We start from the raw sequence: 19,075 nt of genomic DNA, 5'->3' as shown, positions 1-19,075 counted from the left end.
GTCCTATATGCATGGCAGGAACTCAAGCACACAAGTCATTACCTCACTGCGTGTGCATTTGCAGGGAGGAAGCTGGATTGGAAGTAGAGGTAGGACCTGATCCCAAGCACTGTGAGATATGGTTTACAGGATTCCCAAGCAGCATCTTTACCTGTTTGTGCAACCACACCTACTCAAATTAAACTTTCTTAAACACACGTTTGTCTTGGTGCAAAACTTTTCGGAAGTTCATGCTAGATTTTATTTCACAATACCAATGTCCCACCAACGTTTTCAAGACCCCTCATATGATAGCTATTTCAAATTTCTTGCATTGCAAGAGATTTTTCTAGCTTGTTTTTGTGAAATAGTTCTGTTTTCATTCTTTGTCCGTATTCATGCTCTTGCTACTAAGAAGCGTCAAGAATTTTACTAAGCTCAGGAGATGAACTGGATAGCGAGGGTGGTGATGCTTCCAGACACCTTTGAGTTTGGAATGGAGGAAGAAGGTGGATGTTTTCTGGTGATCATCTAAACAGTGATCAAGCCAAATACTTAACAAATAAGCAAAAGGAAATGTTAGAAATGAAATGTGCTGAAGGCAGAAACACTTCTACAATGGAGAGATTTGTGGTTGTGACAGAGGGGAGGCAAAGAATCACTTCTGGAGTTACCAGTGCTAAGATCTGCAAGAAAATAAACAGGTACCCAGGGGATAATGTGAGGAGAAAGAATGGATCCAATCTCTTTTGCATGAGAGGAACATGAGGAAGATAAAATTTGGGGCATTATAGCATGTGTTTTAAAAGCATGTGACAGTTTATACACATTGCCATACAGCAAATGAAGAACTTCTATTAATTTACCAAGCCATGACTCCTTCAACAGTTTCACTCTGGATCCAATTCGACAACCTTCTGGATCCTTTCATTTATTTAAGATGCACTGAGTAACGTGGCTGCTTTTAATAACAGCCCGAAATTTTGGATCGGACAATCATATTAGAACTAACAAAAAGTACTTTCACTCATTCTTAGGATAACCACATGGAAATCAAATTTACCAAAATACAAGATAAAAACTGAACCATATTCTTGTCTCTAAATAATTATTACAACATTTTTACTGAGAATGTACAGCTGTTTCGTTTTCAGGGCAAAAACAATCTTCCAGCATTTTAAAGAAGTTGAAAAATAAACACTTTTGATGTCTTGAAATGGTTGTTGTAAACACAAATTATTACAGCATCTTCTCTAGTTAATAACCCATATCATAGTTTAATACTCATATTCTGAGAGGCCTTAAATCTGACACATTTCCCTGCCAAATAACATGTAAAAATCCATAGAAAAGATACAAAGATATGGAATAAGTTCAGGAATGTGATGAGGAGAGGGGAACTAGACAAGCCCCTGAAGGAAATAATTACTTATTTTATGTTTTTAAAACCTTTTACAAATTGTCAGCATGGCATAAACAAATGTATCCTTTAATGCATTAGCTTCTAATACATTTCCTTAGTTAAAGCATGCTTATTTTTTCAGTAAAGGCAGCTGATGTATGAGTAACAAGCTCACTGGAGAATATCTGTTTTGCAGAATCTCTATCAAACTATGGTGGAAAAAATCATGTTTTTATTTCACAGCTGAAAATATTGAAACTAGAAATTAACACAGTATTGGTGGCTTAAATTGTGTATACTTCTGCATATCTTTAATTCCAGTTTCTGGATGATCCTAAGTAAATACAAATTCTTTTATACGCTTAACATTTTCTTACCCTCTTCTGATTCTCTGGAGTGAGTAGTACCTTTGTATTAGGTTATATCAAGGAAGAGTGAGCCAGGTCTTACGTGGAAACCCCTGATCTTTCAGTCTTTGCCCAACCTCCCATTTTGGGTCCTGATTTTTTCAGCAGTTGTTGTGACATTATACAACAAAGCACTCAAGAATCAAAAAGCTAAATTTATGAGTGTTAAGGAGTGATGCTTTTCATCAAAACTGTCAATGTTCAAAAAAATCCTTGCAGCATATGTTAAAACAACATTAAGTTCACATTTTATAAACTTCACTGCATTTGCTTTAAGTGAATTTATATACTGAAAGAAAGACATAACTCACAATAATAGCTTGTTAATGCTGAAAGAAGCAAGCTGTGTTTTTAAGAACATTAAGCAGCTGTTTCCAGATGAAGGGAGTCTGTAAATCAGGGTAAATTGGTTTTATCCATGTATGGTTTTCATTAATTAAGTGTTTTAGGGACTTTATGAAGCCAATGTTTACCACACAACATCGCCTTGCTCATTTTGGTATACACTGCCTTCCTTTAGCATATAGTAATGACCTACTTAATAGCTAACTAGCTGTACTTTATTTTGTGCTGTGGAAATGTGTTGTTGCAGGTGTAAGCCAAAATGAACATGTTGGGTACTGGCTTAAAAACAAATATAGGTGGATTTTTACTGGCTATATGCTTTAGAGGGCTAACTTTTAGAGTTCATTTTGACAGGTGGTCATTTTCAAGTTAAACCGCATGTTTGTTCCTAGTTTTATTAACCTTCTAATTATAAGAAGGCAGATTTTCTTTTGGCACTGAACACAATCACAGTCTGGACACAAATCCCTGGGTTTTCATAATTTAAAAACTAGTGTTTCTGACACACAAATAAAAGAGAGTTGTCAAGGAAAAAGTGAAATGATAAAGATAACTTCAGCTTTCCAGTCAGAAGGCTTCAATTTAAATTACAACTCAACTTCCTGAGCTTCAGTTGACATAAAAAAAGACTCAAAAATATCCATCCATTAGGAACACTGATATGATTAAATGACAGATACAAATGTGAGCACTCTGCAAGCTTCTGATGGGCTCAAGCAATGTGCACGCTACAAAAGGTAGTCCTGTGTGTTCCTATCAGCGTTTTCAGTAAACTGTTCTCTTAACTCTTACCTAAGAGTTCTTCAAAAAGTTATGGATAATTGTGTCTTTATTTTTGCTTTAATATTTTAAAAGATTTATTTTATTTTTATTGCAAAGTCAGATATACAGAGAGGAGGAGAGACAGAGAGGAAGATATTCTGTCCGATGATTCACTCCCCAAACGGCCGCAATGACTAGAGCTGAGCCAATCTGAAGCCACGAGCCAGGAGCTTCTTCCAGGTCTCCCATGTGGGTGCAGGATCCCAAAGCTTTGGGCCATCTTCAACTGCTTTCCCAGGCCACAAGCAGTGAGCTGGATGGGAAGTTGGGCTTCCGGGACTTAGAACCGGCGCCCATATGGGATCCCAGTGCGTGCAAGGCGAGGACTTTAACCACGACACTATCGTGCCAGGCCCGCTTTTGCTTTAATAAAAAAAAATGTACAGATAACAAAATTTTGAAATTTTGTTTTTTTATTTTTTTGCAGTGAAATGAGCATTTTCCCACCACATTAAGTGGTCTATATGCATATTTCCAATTAAAAGCAAAACAAAATTAAACCTCCAACTGATCAGAGAATTCAAATAGAATTTTTATTTATGTGCTTCACTGACTGATTTTAGCTGAATTCTGTGTGTTAGTTTACCAAGCACATTTTTAAACTTCAGTGTCATGATGCATACAGAGCAAAAGTTTGTAATTCTTTTTATTCTGCCTCAACAGCAAAACAAGAAAGACAAAACCAAATACTGGAATGAGAATTTTTCATGAAATATCCTGCTGCCATTTTCCTTTGTGGAACAGCATATTCTAGCCATTTTGCCTATCCTCATTACAAGAACAATTGGATTTGAAAAGCAGTCATTGTTATCTACTCTGGTTCTACGTATGGGCTCAGTAGACGGTCATCCAGGTCAAACATCACATGCTTTTGATAATGAAGTATGATTGTCATTGGGGAAACAATGACATTGGGGAAGTGATATAGGAGAGTACTTCCAACAAATTTGTAAAAAACTAAAATAGTTAAGCTACCAGTCTATTTTAGTACAAGAACATTTTGGAATTCCTGTTTGGTTTTTCCATAAAACAAACTTCCATAAACTTCTGAAAGACCTTTTATATGAATGGGTTTTTAAATATTTTTGCACCAAAATTGACTATTTCTATTTCCATGACTTTTTAAAAGTATCCTGATATTTCTACCCAGAAGTACCAACATATGTGTAACTCAAATGCTAGCAGTGTGTTGATTAAAATAGCCCCCACATTTATAACGTTGAAAATATTACACAGAAATAAAATCGTTGCAATTTCCTTGACAAGTAGCCACACCCTGAGCAAGACTTCAATTTACTAAAGTCGCCTCCCTGGAATCCATAATTATTTCCTGTGTAAGCACAGACCTACAGGGAGTAACATATTGAAATACTAATAGAATTTCTCATTGTTTTCAAAATTAAAATGAAAGATTATAAAAAGAGCTGACTTGATCACTCAAAACAGTTACTGAAATGATATTTTATCACAGACATGCTGCTCGTGAAACACAGCAATGAAATAAACAGACTGCAGTCTCCCCAAAACCGCAGACCATGAGAGGAAAGATACGCAAAGTAGGAAGGAAACATTGGACGCCAAAATGAATCTGACAAGGTCTCATTCCTGGAAGAACTCCTAGTCTATCGACATGTGATTTTGATTTATATTTTTAACATTTTTTAAAAATCTTATTTTTCCATTATACAGTTTTGTGGATATAGGGCTTCTTGCCTGTCCCTCCCTCTTCCTCCCCTCCTCATGGCCCCCTGTATTTTACAGTATTACAGTCCTTCACCGGCAGTCACAACTCCATATTTGTTAGTCTTTTAAACTGAGTGCATCTTTGATGAATGTTTGGTTTCACGAATAAAGTGAATTCTCAGATGTTATATCTAATGATTCCCACATTTAGAAGCATGCTAAGATAAAACCCTGCAAGAAGCAGGCTGTTGACACAGCAAACAGAATACCTCTTGGAGCACTAGCATCCCATGTGAGAGTTCACGGGGTCCCAGTCCTGGCTTTGTTTCATTATATTAACGTACACTTTGAGGGATAACAGGTGATGACTTAAATAGTTGGGAATTGCCACAAGCATAGAAGACCCAGATTAACATTCCGTCTCTTAGCTTTGGCCGGGCCCAAATTTTGCTCTTATGAGCATCTGGGAAACGAATTAGAAGTGTGAGCATCTATCTCTGGAGCTGTGTCTTTCAAACAGAATAAAAATAAACAACTAAAATTTGTAAAAGGAATCTACCAAAGAGTTGAGAACTTTGAAGTTAATATGGAGAAATATCTGCTGTGAAAAATAAAACTATTTCCTTGTTATATGAGTTTCAACCTAACCAAATCTTATCAAGGATGAAATAAGTGTGAGAGAGAATACTGTTTTCTGTGCCACAGCAGAAGTGGTTAGCAAAGCATGTGGCTTTCTTGGCAGCATCAGAATGCAAATTCTTATATGGAGACCACAGAATAAGTTTATGCAGAAATGTTATTAACGAATGTGGAGACACCATCATCTTAAATAATCATGTTTAATCTTAAGCATTATCAACACAGTCATTTCATTACAGTTTAACACAAATTAGTTCTCACAAGTCAAACACTATATATGGTCTGGCCTAAGGAGTAATGGCATTTCTTACCTAGTATCAAACATGAAAATTCTAACACTGAAGAATTCCCTTTGGCTAAATATTGATCTATAGTTTAAACTGAAGAAAAGATAAGTTTAAAGTCAGAAAATTCTAATTTTGCCTTTGCCTATAAACATACACGTGAAATTGGAAACATTACTCAATATGTCTGCATCAGTCTTTATAAGAGGACAGAAATGGACTAGACAGTCTTAATCTAATTTTAGTTTCTCTTCTTTCTTAAACATAATATCATCACATTTCCTAGTATAACTGTGGATGACTAAGAATGCTTGTTTGGTACTCATGTGTGGAGTTAATTATTTCCTCTTTGATAAGTGTTGTCTACACAGAATCAGAATTAATATGGAACTTATTCATGTGTTCTGTGATAACAGGGTTTCTATTTCATTCACAACTAAATTAGTGTCTGCAGTCTTTCCCCAACATCTAGAACATAACTGGTCCTCAGCAAATACTTGTTGAAGTGAGTTTTTTCAACGCAATTCTTTTTGAGAAGATATAGGTACAATCCCCCTTATTTTGTTTTAAATTTCAACCATTAAGTACTCAAGAACTGGAGGAAAATAGTTTTCCTTGCTCACTTTTATTTTGTGTCTTTAGTGAGTTGAGAAGAAGGGATAAAATGGCTGATTTCAGAAAACATCTTGGGGTTCAAGAGGGATTTTTTTTTAATGTATAGTCCTCATCGCATTTACACAACTGAAAACTAACAGTAACAACAATAATTGAGATATTATAAGTTCTGTGACATAAACAGAGGACTTTCAATATGTGTTATGCCATGTTAATGTATTTCCTATAGTTTGTTAGATCTTGTAATGGAGTGATATTTAACATTACTCAGAATTTAGTGTTAACTACTGTAGATATAATGGAATGTTTTCTGGTTCCTCTTACATATATATAAGTATGCATTAATATTCTCTACTATGACTAATATCACTATTCTCAAGCTATTTATTGTTTCTACAGTACTAACATCTAAATCAAAACATTTTGCCTTTTGAAATAACAGTGGATATTCTGACGCATATAAAAATGTGTGCCATTCTGATACTGAAAATATTTTAAAATCTCATTTTAATTAAGGTCCACTAATTTTACTACATATGTGGAATTATTAAAACTTTACACCTATAAAACTGTTATATATATGTTTTGATTCTGCTGTATAATATTCAGCTATAAGAAGATAAAGATGGCTGATTTAAACTCAATGGATAACTTCAATAAAAATTAACATCTCTTATGCCTAAAAGAACAACATGAAGGAAATATAATTCCACCACACAGACTAGGGGAACATATTTCTAAGTAATATATCTGATGAAAGTCTTACATTCAGAGTAAATAAATAACACCTAGAGATGTAAAGTAAGAACACAATCCAATAGACAAAGAGGGGGCTGACATGTGGTATAGTGGGTTAAGCTACTAACTGCAATGTCAGCATCACATCTCCGTTAATATGGTTTCCTGCTAATTCAACAAGCAAAGCAGTGGATGTTTGAAGTGCTTGGGCCCTTCCTTGCCCCCCATGTGCAAGATCAGATTTCACTTTAGGAACCCTAGCTTCATTCTGGGGCAGCCCCCAGCTGTTGCAGCTTCTGGGAAATGAATCTGCAAATGGGAAAATTTTTTCTCTCCATATACACATCACTCTGTCTCGCTGATGCTCTGCTTTTCAAACCAATATAATAATAATAATGATAATAAAACTTTTTCAAAGGTTTACAAATAAACATTTTAAAGATTTATTCATTTTTTACTGGAAAGTCATAGGAGAGACAGAGAAGAAGATCTTCTATCTGCTGATTCACTGTCTAAGTGATCGCAATGGCCGGTGCTAAAAGAATCCTAAACCAGGAGACAGGAACTCCCTTCAGGTCTCCCACACAGACCCAAGATCCCAACGCTTTGGGCCATATTCGACTGCCTTCCCAGTCCACAAGCAGGGAGCTGGATGGGAAGTGGGGCTGCTAGGATTAGAACTGGTGCCCATATGGGATCCTGTAACATTCAAGGCAAGGACTTTAGCTGAAAAGCCACTGAGCCAGGCCCACAGGAATAAATCTTTCCCTAATGAAGAAATATAAATGTCCAACAAGCATATGAAAAAGATAAATACGTCATTAATCACTGCAGGATTTCTTATATATATAATATATATTTCTTACATATATTATATATCATATATATATTGATAATCTTTACATAGTTGATTAGGACACAAAGGGTCAACAGCTACAGGAAAGTGGGCAACAGCATTGTTTCCACACTAATACCATTTTTTTCTTTTCTTTCCTTCCTTCCTTCTTTCCTTTCTCTCTCTCTCTCTCTCTCTCTCTCTCTCTCTCTCTCAGATTTCTGCCATCTGAAGAGACAGCCAGAAGGTGGCTAGTAAGTGGGCCTTCACCAGGTATCAGATAGGGACTTGATCTCAGACTCTCCAGCCCCCATAATTGTGATATAAATGTCTACTGTTCAAACCATCATATATAGGTTATTTTATTGTAGCAACTCAAGCCAAGTCCATTCATTGTTTTTTTTTAAGATTTATTTTATTTTTATTACTAAGTCAGATATACTGAGAGGAGGAGAGATAGAGAGGAAGTAGAGCTGCCGGGATTAGAACCAGCGGCCATATGGGATCAAGGTGAGGACCTTAGCCACTAGGCCACGCTGCCGAGCCCAAGTCCATTCATTCTTTTTTTTTTTTTTTTTTTTTTTTTAAATATTCATTTATTCATTAATTACATTGCATTACATGACACAATTTCATAGGTACTGGGATTCCCCCCCCTTCACCCCAAACCCTTCCCCCATCATGAATTCCTTCACCTTGATGCATAACCACAGCTCAAGTTCCGTTGAGATTCCCTAATTCATTCTTGTTGCTCCTATTCTGAAGACAGGCACTTCCATGGTCTAAATCTGTAGGCTCTCTCTCTCTCTTTCTTCCTTCCTTCCTCCTTCCCTTCTTTCTTTGTCTCTCTCTCTCTCTCTCTCTCTCTCTCTCTCTCTCTTTCTTTCTTTCTTTCTTTCTTTCTTTCCATATCTGGGGTAAGAGGAGAGACAAAGGGAGAAGCCCCATCCAGCCTCCAAACCCATTCCAGGTCCCCGATGTGGGGCATGCTCTGAGGGTTCTGCTGTTGACCTATCAAAACTGCTTGAGCAAGGATCCATACCTTCCCACCCTCTGAAAAAATAATAATATTCAGTGGAGACAACATGAGAAAAACTTATAATGATTTTGGAGAAGCTGAATGTTGAAGCACTGCTGATGAGAGTACTAAAGGACACAACAATTTGGAATAACATTTCAGAATTTCATCAAAATGTTAGGTATAGTTTAGTCTAGTATTCAAAAATCCCCAGAGAAATTAAGCAACAAAAGGAATGAAAATATATCTGTTCACAAAGATTTTATGGATATGTTCATAAGAACATGATTCATAGAGTCACAGAAAAACATCAGTTCAAAATTGATTCACCTGATGAGGGGATTAAACAGAATACACTTGCTGCATCCATACAATCGAATACAGTTTGACACTAATGCATGCCACTATTGGGATGGGCCTGAAATTTTTTATGCTATGTAAAAGAACCCAGTTGCAAAAAGGATCACGTATTATATGGCTGTACTCAGCAAAGTTCTGGAACAAAAAGACACACAGAGAGATAGTATTGAGTCATGGCTGTGATGGCAAAGGCGATGGAAAGGAGATGAAGACTGCTAATGCCACCAGATTTTATTTTGGAGTGATGACATATTTCAAAGTTAGATCTTCGTGTTAATATGAAAATTCTAACTATATTAAAAAGTGCTGAGTTGTGCCCTTTCACCATGCTATGTTAATTACTTGTGAAGAAGATTCAAACACAAAACACGTCACGTTGAGATCACAAGCCACTCTCTACGACTCAGCCTAACTTCAAATGAAGAGAGAATTCATTACACTTTTGGCAAGTTTATTTGTATTTTTGTTATTATTGTTAATATATTTTCCTTAAGGAATAGAAAGGAATATTACTACTGTAATTTTTGAAAACTTACTGTCCAAGTGACCTGAACAGTAGTTGGAGTCAATACCACTGGAGTATGAAGACGGACAAGTACATCTCCTAGTTCTTTCTGTACTTGTCTATGGTCTACTCCTTGAGCTGGCGGGCTGATGTCTGCAGGGAGAGAAGACAAATGTTACTGACTTATAATAATTCACAGTCAAGTTTCAACAGATTGTATATATGTGACTAATATGCCATAGGGAAGGAATTAAAACTCTTCATGACAAAAACATAGAATTGAAGGAATAATGTCTACTTTTGATAGCATATGTTCAGATAAGAAGGATTATAATATGTAATACTTATTCAATTACAGATTCACTTTTATTGAAGATAATTTTATCATTGAAGAATAAAATGTGTAATATAAGATTTCTCTTGAAAGATCAGCTTTAAACAGATGTTGGTGTAGTGAAAGGATTCCCAAAAAAATGAATTGGGATATATCTGAAAACTACCATTTATGGATTTGTTAAATCCCTCATATCAATCAGCAATATATATATTGTATATTCCTTGACCTATCTCAGCCTGTGAGCTTGCAAGGAAAGATATTAGAACACTGAGGAAATAAAATATGTCATTGAAGACAAACAGAGTCAGGGGAAGTAACAGGAAGAAACTTCAAAATCACATCTTTGACTACACATTATAAAATGGATCAAATGAAAAATTTTGAGCCATACTTCAACATCTGACAAAAGGTCAAGCACATGCTTTTTAGGGTAGGAGAATAGGGAAGAGAAAACAAACAAACAAACAACAACAAGAAAAAACCCTGATGTTTGGAGTCACACACCTTGTGTCCTTTATTTTCAAGGTTCTTTCTTCACCACTAGGCTACCTGTTAATCTGTTGCCCACACAATGGTGTATTATGCACATGTCCATAAACAAAAACATGAGAAATTGTGCATATTTAAGTATATTAAGTTAATCTCAAGCACTGAATTTTACAACATTCAAACTGATTTCTTTAACTAGTACACTTCAACGTTAAATTGGTGCCTTTTATTCTCCAGTTACATTATTTAAGGAAACCCAATTTTAATGACTTATTTTCTTAATCTTGCTTTCTCCTATTTTTTCAGACTGCAATGCATAACGTTGACAAAGGTATTTTTAGGTGCATATCTCAGTTCCAAGTTAACTGAGTGCATTAACATAAATTGGAATATAAATTTTCCTAAAGTATACTTTGATTTTTCCCTTTGTCTTCATGCTTAAGATGAATATCAAAATGAAGTCTTACTTAATGTATGAATTATTATAAATCTCCAATGTGAATATTAACCTTTGCTTATATATGAAATACACTCTGATATTTGCAGTCTAACATCTGGAACATTAATGAAATAAAAAGTTCTATATTCTGCAGTGATTATTAACTTTGGAAAACAAAAGCTCATACAGCATTTTTTGTTAAGATGTGTTCTGCAGGATGCAAAGCTTCTGAAAATGTGGCATCCAAAAGAGATTCTGACATTCAGATACAAGACCTGAGTTTTTCTACTAAACATCGTTAAGAGTACATAAGCATTTTGCTGCATATAGTCTCTCAACCGGAACAAGCCAGACCGCAAATAACTTTTCATTAAGCTTTTTTGACCTTTTCACCCAGAGTTAGTTTATGAGTCAAGATTTACTGACCAATGCAGTTACTGAATGATCAGGAAGTTTGACGGGATTTAATCACATCCAAAGTCTTCCCTGTCCTTTTATGGCTACTCTACCTTACTTCACGGCTATATTCAAAGACCATTTCTCTAAATACAGGTACAGTATGAGCTAGGTAATACCACTTTTAACTTAAAATTACATGCTTCATTCATTTCAACTTCAATAATTTAATTTACTCATTAAATGCAGGCACACTAGACGCAGCTGGATCTAGGAAAAGTAAAATCGAATTTCAGGTCTTCGAATTTTTTGTTGTGCTTTTCTTTCTCCCAAGACAGGTTCCCTACCTACAGGCCCTTTATCATTGTGGAAATTAATCACATTACTGCTTAGAGAACAATAGCGTAATGGCACTTCCTCCTCCCTTGACTGTCATCATGTCAGCTATGTTGCAAAGTCACGTGCTGACTTTATTTCTCTTGATTCCTTTAAAGCACCCTTCTCTAATAGCATGCTAGCTACTATCATTGAACTACATTATAATTATAATAATATTTTATGGCTGTATGGTGCTTTTCACAGTATAAAATACTACTTTCCATTATATCTTGTTCAAAGACTTTTACAAATAAGAAATAATTAACCCTTTCCCAAGAATTCTGCAGAAAGCAGGTTGTAACAAATAGTGAAGGCACCACCATTTCTTTTTCAGTAACTTTCTTCATCTACTAATAGGAAAGGAAACATCATGCAATATCATTGGAATTTATGATTAAACCTCACTGCAGTGATTTCCCCTTATGAGAAGAAAACCTGCTGCAGATGAGATGCAGAAGTCTTCCACTTCTAGATATTGCATAACATTCAGTGTTTTTAATATATGACTTCAAGAAACAGCATGTCTCAGCAAGAAAACTTGATTTTCTGCATTCTGAAATACATGACTCCTTTAGACACTCAGTTTCATAAAATACACTGTAGAGCAAGGTGTGAAGCTTGAGCCCATCACTTCTGCAAGGAGCTGCTGAAACAATCTGGGCCCCAACCCAGAACTTGTGACTTTGCTGCCCGAAGACTTTCCTTTCCAGCAGTGTCAGATCATGAAGATGACACCTACCCAGGGAGTACTTTGCACTCTGAACACAGTTTTTGAACTACTGGAAGTTATTTTGACAATGTTGTCCAATAACCTATCTATTGAAGATCATTTTTGCCAACTGCATAATACGTCACATTAGGTGAAATATGTTTCTTTACCTTTGAAATATAATGAAGATTTAAGCTAGTGAATATACTCTCACCCTGTAAATGTATGCAGCTCCTATTTCTGAATGTACTAGAGGCCACAGGATGACATATATATCATTTCCCCTCACCCCCCACTGGGCAAAATATAGTGAATCATAAACTATTTACACTTCCTTGCATTAGGTTTTGGGTCTTAAATACAATTTGATGCTTCCTTCTAGAACTGATCATGCTACAGCTACTGAAATTACCTTGTGTACGCACAGGATCTGACATAGGACTTGGGTCACTGAGACCTTGGGGGTTGATCGCTCTAACCATGAACAAGTAGATCGTATTGGGCCGCAGTCCTCTCACAGTAAAGAGAGTGCTCTTCACATGGTTTGCGACTGTCTGCCAGCTATTGCTCACTGATTGGCTGCAACATGAACAGAGAATTCATTTAAAGAACAGTCATAAAGATATCAAAAATGGAGTTGGATATCAATGACAAAGGTTAATGGCTGGAAATTAAACACATACACGCACAACACTTGAGGTGTTCAGCCCAATAAATGAAACGTTTGGATGATTTCAGTTTATTCAACAACAAAGCCGAGCCCACCTAACAGAAGTGCCATGCACAACAAAATTAAATTCAGCCCAGGAGATGTGACAGCCCTTTGCTAATGCAGCCCACTAAATGAATACCTGTAAAAGGAACAGAGGCCAAGATCACAACATCAAATTTATACAATAAGTATGGTCCTCATAAATGTATATATGTATATATACCTTGAAAAGAATTAACCTGTAGAAAGAATAAATGGGCTACAGAGTAAATTATGCCAATACATTTTCCTGTTACAAGGTGTGCTTTCTTTTGCATCAATTCCACATGCAATATTATAATAGAGCCTTCTAAAACTACATATCTGTAAAAGAAGAAAGGAAGCATGTAATGAATATTTTCCCTTGGTTACATTTTAATAAAATTGTACATTACACAGTATTGTGGTTTCTCATCTTAAAATGGTGAAATGTCTGTGAATTCGTGTGTAATTCCCTTTACGGCCAGCTGCAGATGAGTGACATTTTAGGACACTGTCTAAAGTCAAAATACTACTTTTGCTCAGACTGAGGAGAAAATGCGATTTTCTGGGCTGTTTAGTTTCCAGATGCCATTAAGCATCAGGCATAAAAATATGGAAACAGAGTTTTAAAATCCGAAACCTGTTTCTGTCACTACCATAAATACAAATAGAAGTCTAAATTGAAAACTATCATTTGTCCTAATTTTTTTCACAACTCAGTGGCTGTCCTTCAAATTGTACAAAATCAAATGGAGCCCACCAATACTGACCATGAATATACTTTATGCCATTTGTATAATATTTTACCAAATTCCCATTTCTAATGATTCCTGAAAGGTATGGTTTGTGTCTTTGAATCGGTGAAAATTATTTCAAATAACACATGGAAGAATCTTTTTTCTGACAGCAACTTCAGGCACTTGGGATAAATTTCCTAAGAGATTTTCAGTTTTCTGTCAGGAATATGCAACAGATGTATTTACATCTATAGTATAAAGCCATTGAAATGATTGTAAGATGCTAGAGTCCAATGCTTCAGTAATGGCACGTAACACCAAATTGCTTGTGACCATATATAATATTTTCTGCCTGTTTCTAAAGCCCATGTTTCCACCTTAAAGCCTTACAATATTCAAGAAAAAGAGAGGAGCTAAATAATTACGTCATGAACTAAATATCCATGGACTTAACGTACATATAAAAACATATATATTCTTATTAAGTTATTAAAAAAAACTCAAAACCAATCTTGGTTAAAGCCTTGTATAAATGATAAATTCTTAAGATGCACTGGTTGTACATTTCCTTGAAATATAAGAGCAGATGGAATTTTACTCAAGCTAAGGCAAAAACTCAATGGAGAGAGGATTGTGCCGTACCTGAAAGCCTCAATGATATATGCGCTTGCTGGAAGGTTTCCGGGGGTACCTGACTGCCAGGACAAGGTGACACTATTTTTAGTAACATCAGTGACCTGTGGTTTGGAAGGTGGCCCCGGCAGGTCATTTAGATCATAATTTTTACTGATTGTTGCTCCAGATTCTACAGAGAAAAAAACAGAAAAGAAAGCCTTTATTTCTGATTCTATAGGTTGACAACGATGTGTCGGAGAGGAAACAGTTGGTCCAATTACACAGTGACTAATTTGCCTTAAGAAGTAGAAGCACAAACATGAACGAATATCTGATTCAGCCACATGAGAATAAATGTAAAATTTGCTGCAACATCTGATAACTAGAACTGTCTGCTTTAGAAGACACTAAATAATAAGCTTATCAAGTGAAGACGTTTTAAAATCCACAAGCTTATCCATCATCATGATTGTAATGGGAAGAGAAGCTGCCTGCAAGACCAGCATTCCAAATGGGCACTGTTCTAAGTCCTAGCTGCTTCACTTCTGTTCCAGATCCTTGCTAATGGCAAGTGAAATACAACGGAAGACCTGGCCAGCCATCCAGTAACATGACAGAGCCAGGTGGAGCTCTTTCCTTCAACCTGCTTCAATCCTGTCCCCTCTTGCACTTTGAGGAGTGAATCAGTAGATGAAGATTCATATTTTCTCTCTCTCTCTCTGTATTTCTTTGAAATAAATAACATGTCTAAAAATCCATAAATACACTTCTATGAAGAAATGGTACAGGAATTAAATATGTCACTGAATGTATAGACTTTGATTTATATTTAGAAAATTTTAAACCCTGATTGCTCCTTGATCTTTGATACTAAAGGAGAGGTAATATTGTGGTGCAGTGGTGTTAACTCCTCACCTGTGATTCTGGCATCCAATACCACAGCACCAGTTGGAGTCTGGCTCCTTGCTAGTGCCCCTGGGAAAGCTATGGATGATAGTCCCCTGGCTCCTTACTTTTGCCTGGTCCCAAGCTAGGATGCTAGAGGTATTTCAGTAGTAAAAAAGGAACGCAAAAAAAATACCAGTCTTCCCCTCTCTTTGTCTCTCTTTCTGTCATTGTTTCTTTCAAACAACTGAAACAAAGTTTTTAAAGATTTCATAATAAAAACCATTTTACAATGAACTCACCAGTCACCTCTAACACGGCACTCCAAGATGTCTCTCCACTTGAACTGGTTGCCACACAGGTGTAAGTGCCAGTATCAGAATTCTAGATAAAACAGAGAACTTAATTGTTTTAATCCATTTGTAAAATTATTACCTGTTTTCAATTTGATAATAATTTATTCCCTACAGTGTGAGGTAACATTGGCTGCCACAGGTATGCATGAGGATCATTCTTACTTAAACATAAATGTTAAAATACATGCACAAGATGATATTAACAAGGTTGACTCAAGATATTTTAGAAATTTATTTCTACATTTGGACGTTACTCATTTGATAAGCTCTGTTTTTCTCCTTTCCTATGGCATCTTGCAGTTATACATTTTATAGTGGGATTTTACTGTAGTAGGTTTATGTATAGATAATTCAGATAATTCAGAACTACAGAAAATGACAAACACACAAACTTCTATCTCAAATAAATTGTGCTTAAATGAATAAAATATACCTAGCAGCAAGTAAGCAGGAGGCCAAATTTATCTCATTCAGAAAGATAGGAAGAAAAACAAAGACATTTTTCTTTTTTAATAAAGGGAAAACTGTTCAGAGTTCAGTCCTCACTTATATCTAAGACACAACAGTGTGACAATGAATAAAAGCAAATTGCATCATTAAAAACAACCATTATGGAATCTGGAGTCACTGAAATTTACAACTTGAACTGCAAAAATGATCCAATACATATTTTTGCTGTAAAGTGTCATTTCATTGGCTACTTCGAATGATTTGTTGTTCTTATTTGAAAGTAAGGATATTGTAAACATTCTATTTTTGCAAATATGAAAGGTGAAGATTTGATGATTATAAACTGGTAAAAGCCCTAGGATGCAAAGAGAAAAACTAAAAGATACAAATCTAATAATCTCACATAGTTGTTTCCTACACAGCAGGCAATGTCCATCCCATTCATTTAGGACAAAGTGAAAGAAAGAATCAGAGGAGACAAGGATCAACCAACAGGAAAAGATAATATAAGACACAGAATTAAAATTGTGTGATGGAGAGGAGCATAATTGTTAATGAAATATGGATTTCATAGGACAGTGTGTCTACCTGGTTTAAAACATAAGAGTATTAATGACTCCATCTCCACAAGTGATTCCAAGTTAAATTACTTGTGCTCAGAAGTTACTGCCATCCCACTATTTTAATTAATTTTAATGTCATTATGTATTTCAACTTGTGTTTCAAATTGCTCCAGCCCAACATTCTTGGCCATTTTATCTTTGCAAGACTGTCTTCTATTTCACAGAGCAATGATGGGAACGGCTATTGTAGAAAAAGCCATGTGGCAGTGCACACATTATAGTCATTAAAAATCTTTGCATTTAAGAAGCATCACTCACAAACTAAATATAATGAGCCGAGATTGGATTCTAATGTGATGTTCATTTAAATATATAGTCTGCGAAAGTAAAAAAAAAATTGCATTTTATTATAGCTACAGAACCAAAATGTAGCACTTGTTATTATGTGCAGACACTGAAAGAGTGTGTAGGTAATGCTCCTTAACTGCATCTCCTTGTCATTGTGTTGAGATACAAGTCTGACGTTAGCTGTGGTAGGTACATTTTAATGAGTATTGGGTTATTCCACTTCTCAGGAGGTACAGCTTCAGTTACCAATTAGCTGGGCTAGGAGAACACAGTGTTCACCATGCCATTTTCTCCCCTTACAGTAAGTTCTGAAAAGCAAATGGTGAGTCACAAAGGAACGTGGCCTACAGAAAACCTTTGTTCGCTGTGCGAGTGAAGTGCTAGAAAACACCTTTTCTTCTCCCTCTGGAAATGATCAGCTTACACAGAAAGAACAACATTTTCACCTTGGACTTTATCAAAAGTAATGCTACAAGTGTAAATATCATTGCTAAAACTCACTGTTGCATCCCTATCATCATTGCCACATTTCTTTTTCATTCTCTTTCACTTTAAATGATGCTCCCTGGTGCCTCACATCTTCTCTATTGTAGTCCCTTTGTCCAGAACCACTGGCTTAAGAAGAGATTACTGTCTGGTAAGCTCTATCACCCGTTTTTTCCGCTTGTGTAGTGGGCCGCAGACAGGCCCCCAGGAGCTTATATCTGACACAGACCACTCAGAATCCTGTCAGAAGGCTCAAAGTTTGTTTGACATCACCAAACACCCACCTTTAATTGCTTCTTTTCAATACTAGCAGGGACCTGGATTATTCAAGCAAAGCCTGTAATTCTACAATACAGCGAAAACACATTAACCTCAATGGCCCATGTCTGTCTTCAGCCCAGAGAGAGAGGTTAAAGTGTTTACTCAAAGACAGTTGGCATTAATGTTTTAATAACTTCCATTTTGTTCAAAGAAGGTTACCAATTAATTTAAAATTAATACAATGAGAGAATTTTTTAAATATCTGCATTAACTAAATTCTGCATTTTGTTGTTTTTGCTTGGAAAAGTACTAAAAGATGTTGCTCAGGCTTAACATTAAAATTATACCTCTCCAAATATTTTAATAAGTGAAATTTATTACAATGTATCCAAGTGAGCTACTGCCAAAATTGACTTATTTTTTTACTGGCATATGTAACTATGATATGAACATCAGTTAAAAATATAATTATAAACATGCTCCCATCAAAAGAAAAGAACCCTTCAAATTGTGAGCATTTGAAAATATGTGTCATAAAATACTTACACCTTCCTCCTTGACTTCTAAATGAGAAAATTAAACACTAATCTTTTACCAGATACTAGATATAGGTAGTATTCTTTGCTAGCGGAAAAATTTTCTTCTGTGCACTATGACATTAGCCATCTTAAATCTGGCTTTCATCACCAAAATTACAATTAATGTAATAAACTCTTCTAGTTTGCTGTACTTGGTTGAACAAGCTGAAAACACAAAGTGGGGACAAATGGCCCCCATTGGTACTATACTCCTAGTATTTACACGCCATGTAATTGTGCACTCAAGTGTGAGTAGGACCTGCTGACATGTGGTGAAGAGCATCTCTTAATAATTTTGTTAGCAATGTAAGGCCAACCTTCCTCAAAAACTTTTTTTGACTGAATTGAGAAAGCAAACAATAGTGTAGAGGAAGAAAAGTTCAAAGGACTAAAGGCAGCCTCCAGGAAACTGAGCAAGAAGGTAGGGCTATTCATTCAGAAACCAAATGAACTGCATGCTTTCTTTAATCATGCTGCCTGGAAACAAATTGATCATCAAAAAACCTTCAGGTGCAACCACACCCTAAATGACATTTGGCTGCGGGTGCTGAGACCGAGCAGCATAAAAGCTAACTACACATACCCAGAACTGTAGCTCACAGAAAATGACAATGTGTGTTGCTTTAAGCTGTTAAGTTTTTTCCTAATATTGTTCCATGATATATGCACAATTAATACAATAT

The 19,075-nt window shown here is 35.8% G+C and overlaps 1 protein-coding gene across 7 annotated transcripts in view; it reads right to left on the bottom strand.

Annotated features, from left to right (window-relative positions):
- The window catches only part of ROBO2 (roundabout guidance receptor 2), a 596,967-nt gene that overhangs the window by 78,339 nt on the left and 499,553 nt on the right, over nt 1–19,075 (bottom strand). For all 7 annotated transcript variants that reach the window (XM_058661761.1, XM_004588617.3, XM_058661767.1 and 4 more), the window contains exons 10-13: nt 15,653–15,734; nt 14,493–14,655; nt 12,793–12,959; nt 9,664–9,785 (exon numbers count right to left, since the gene is read on the bottom strand). In XM_058661761.1, the coding sequence (XP_058517744.1) occupies nt 9,664–9,785; nt 12,793–12,959; nt 14,493–14,655; nt 15,653–15,734 (534 nt within the window). The remainder of the gene's footprint in view (nt 1–9,663; nt 9,786–12,792; nt 12,960–14,492; nt 14,656–15,652; nt 15,735–19,075) is intronic.

Source organism: Ochotona princeps, chromosome 3 (genome assembly GCF_030435755.1).
Source record: "Ochotona princeps isolate mOchPri1 chromosome 3, mOchPri1.hap1, whole genome shotgun sequence".
In the NCBI taxonomy this organism is placed as follows: domain Eukaryota; kingdom Metazoa; phylum Chordata; class Mammalia; order Lagomorpha; family Ochotonidae; genus Ochotona; species Ochotona princeps.
The sequence above is the reverse complement of the archived record's forward strand: the minus strand, read 5'-3'. Positions and strand labels throughout refer to the sequence as shown.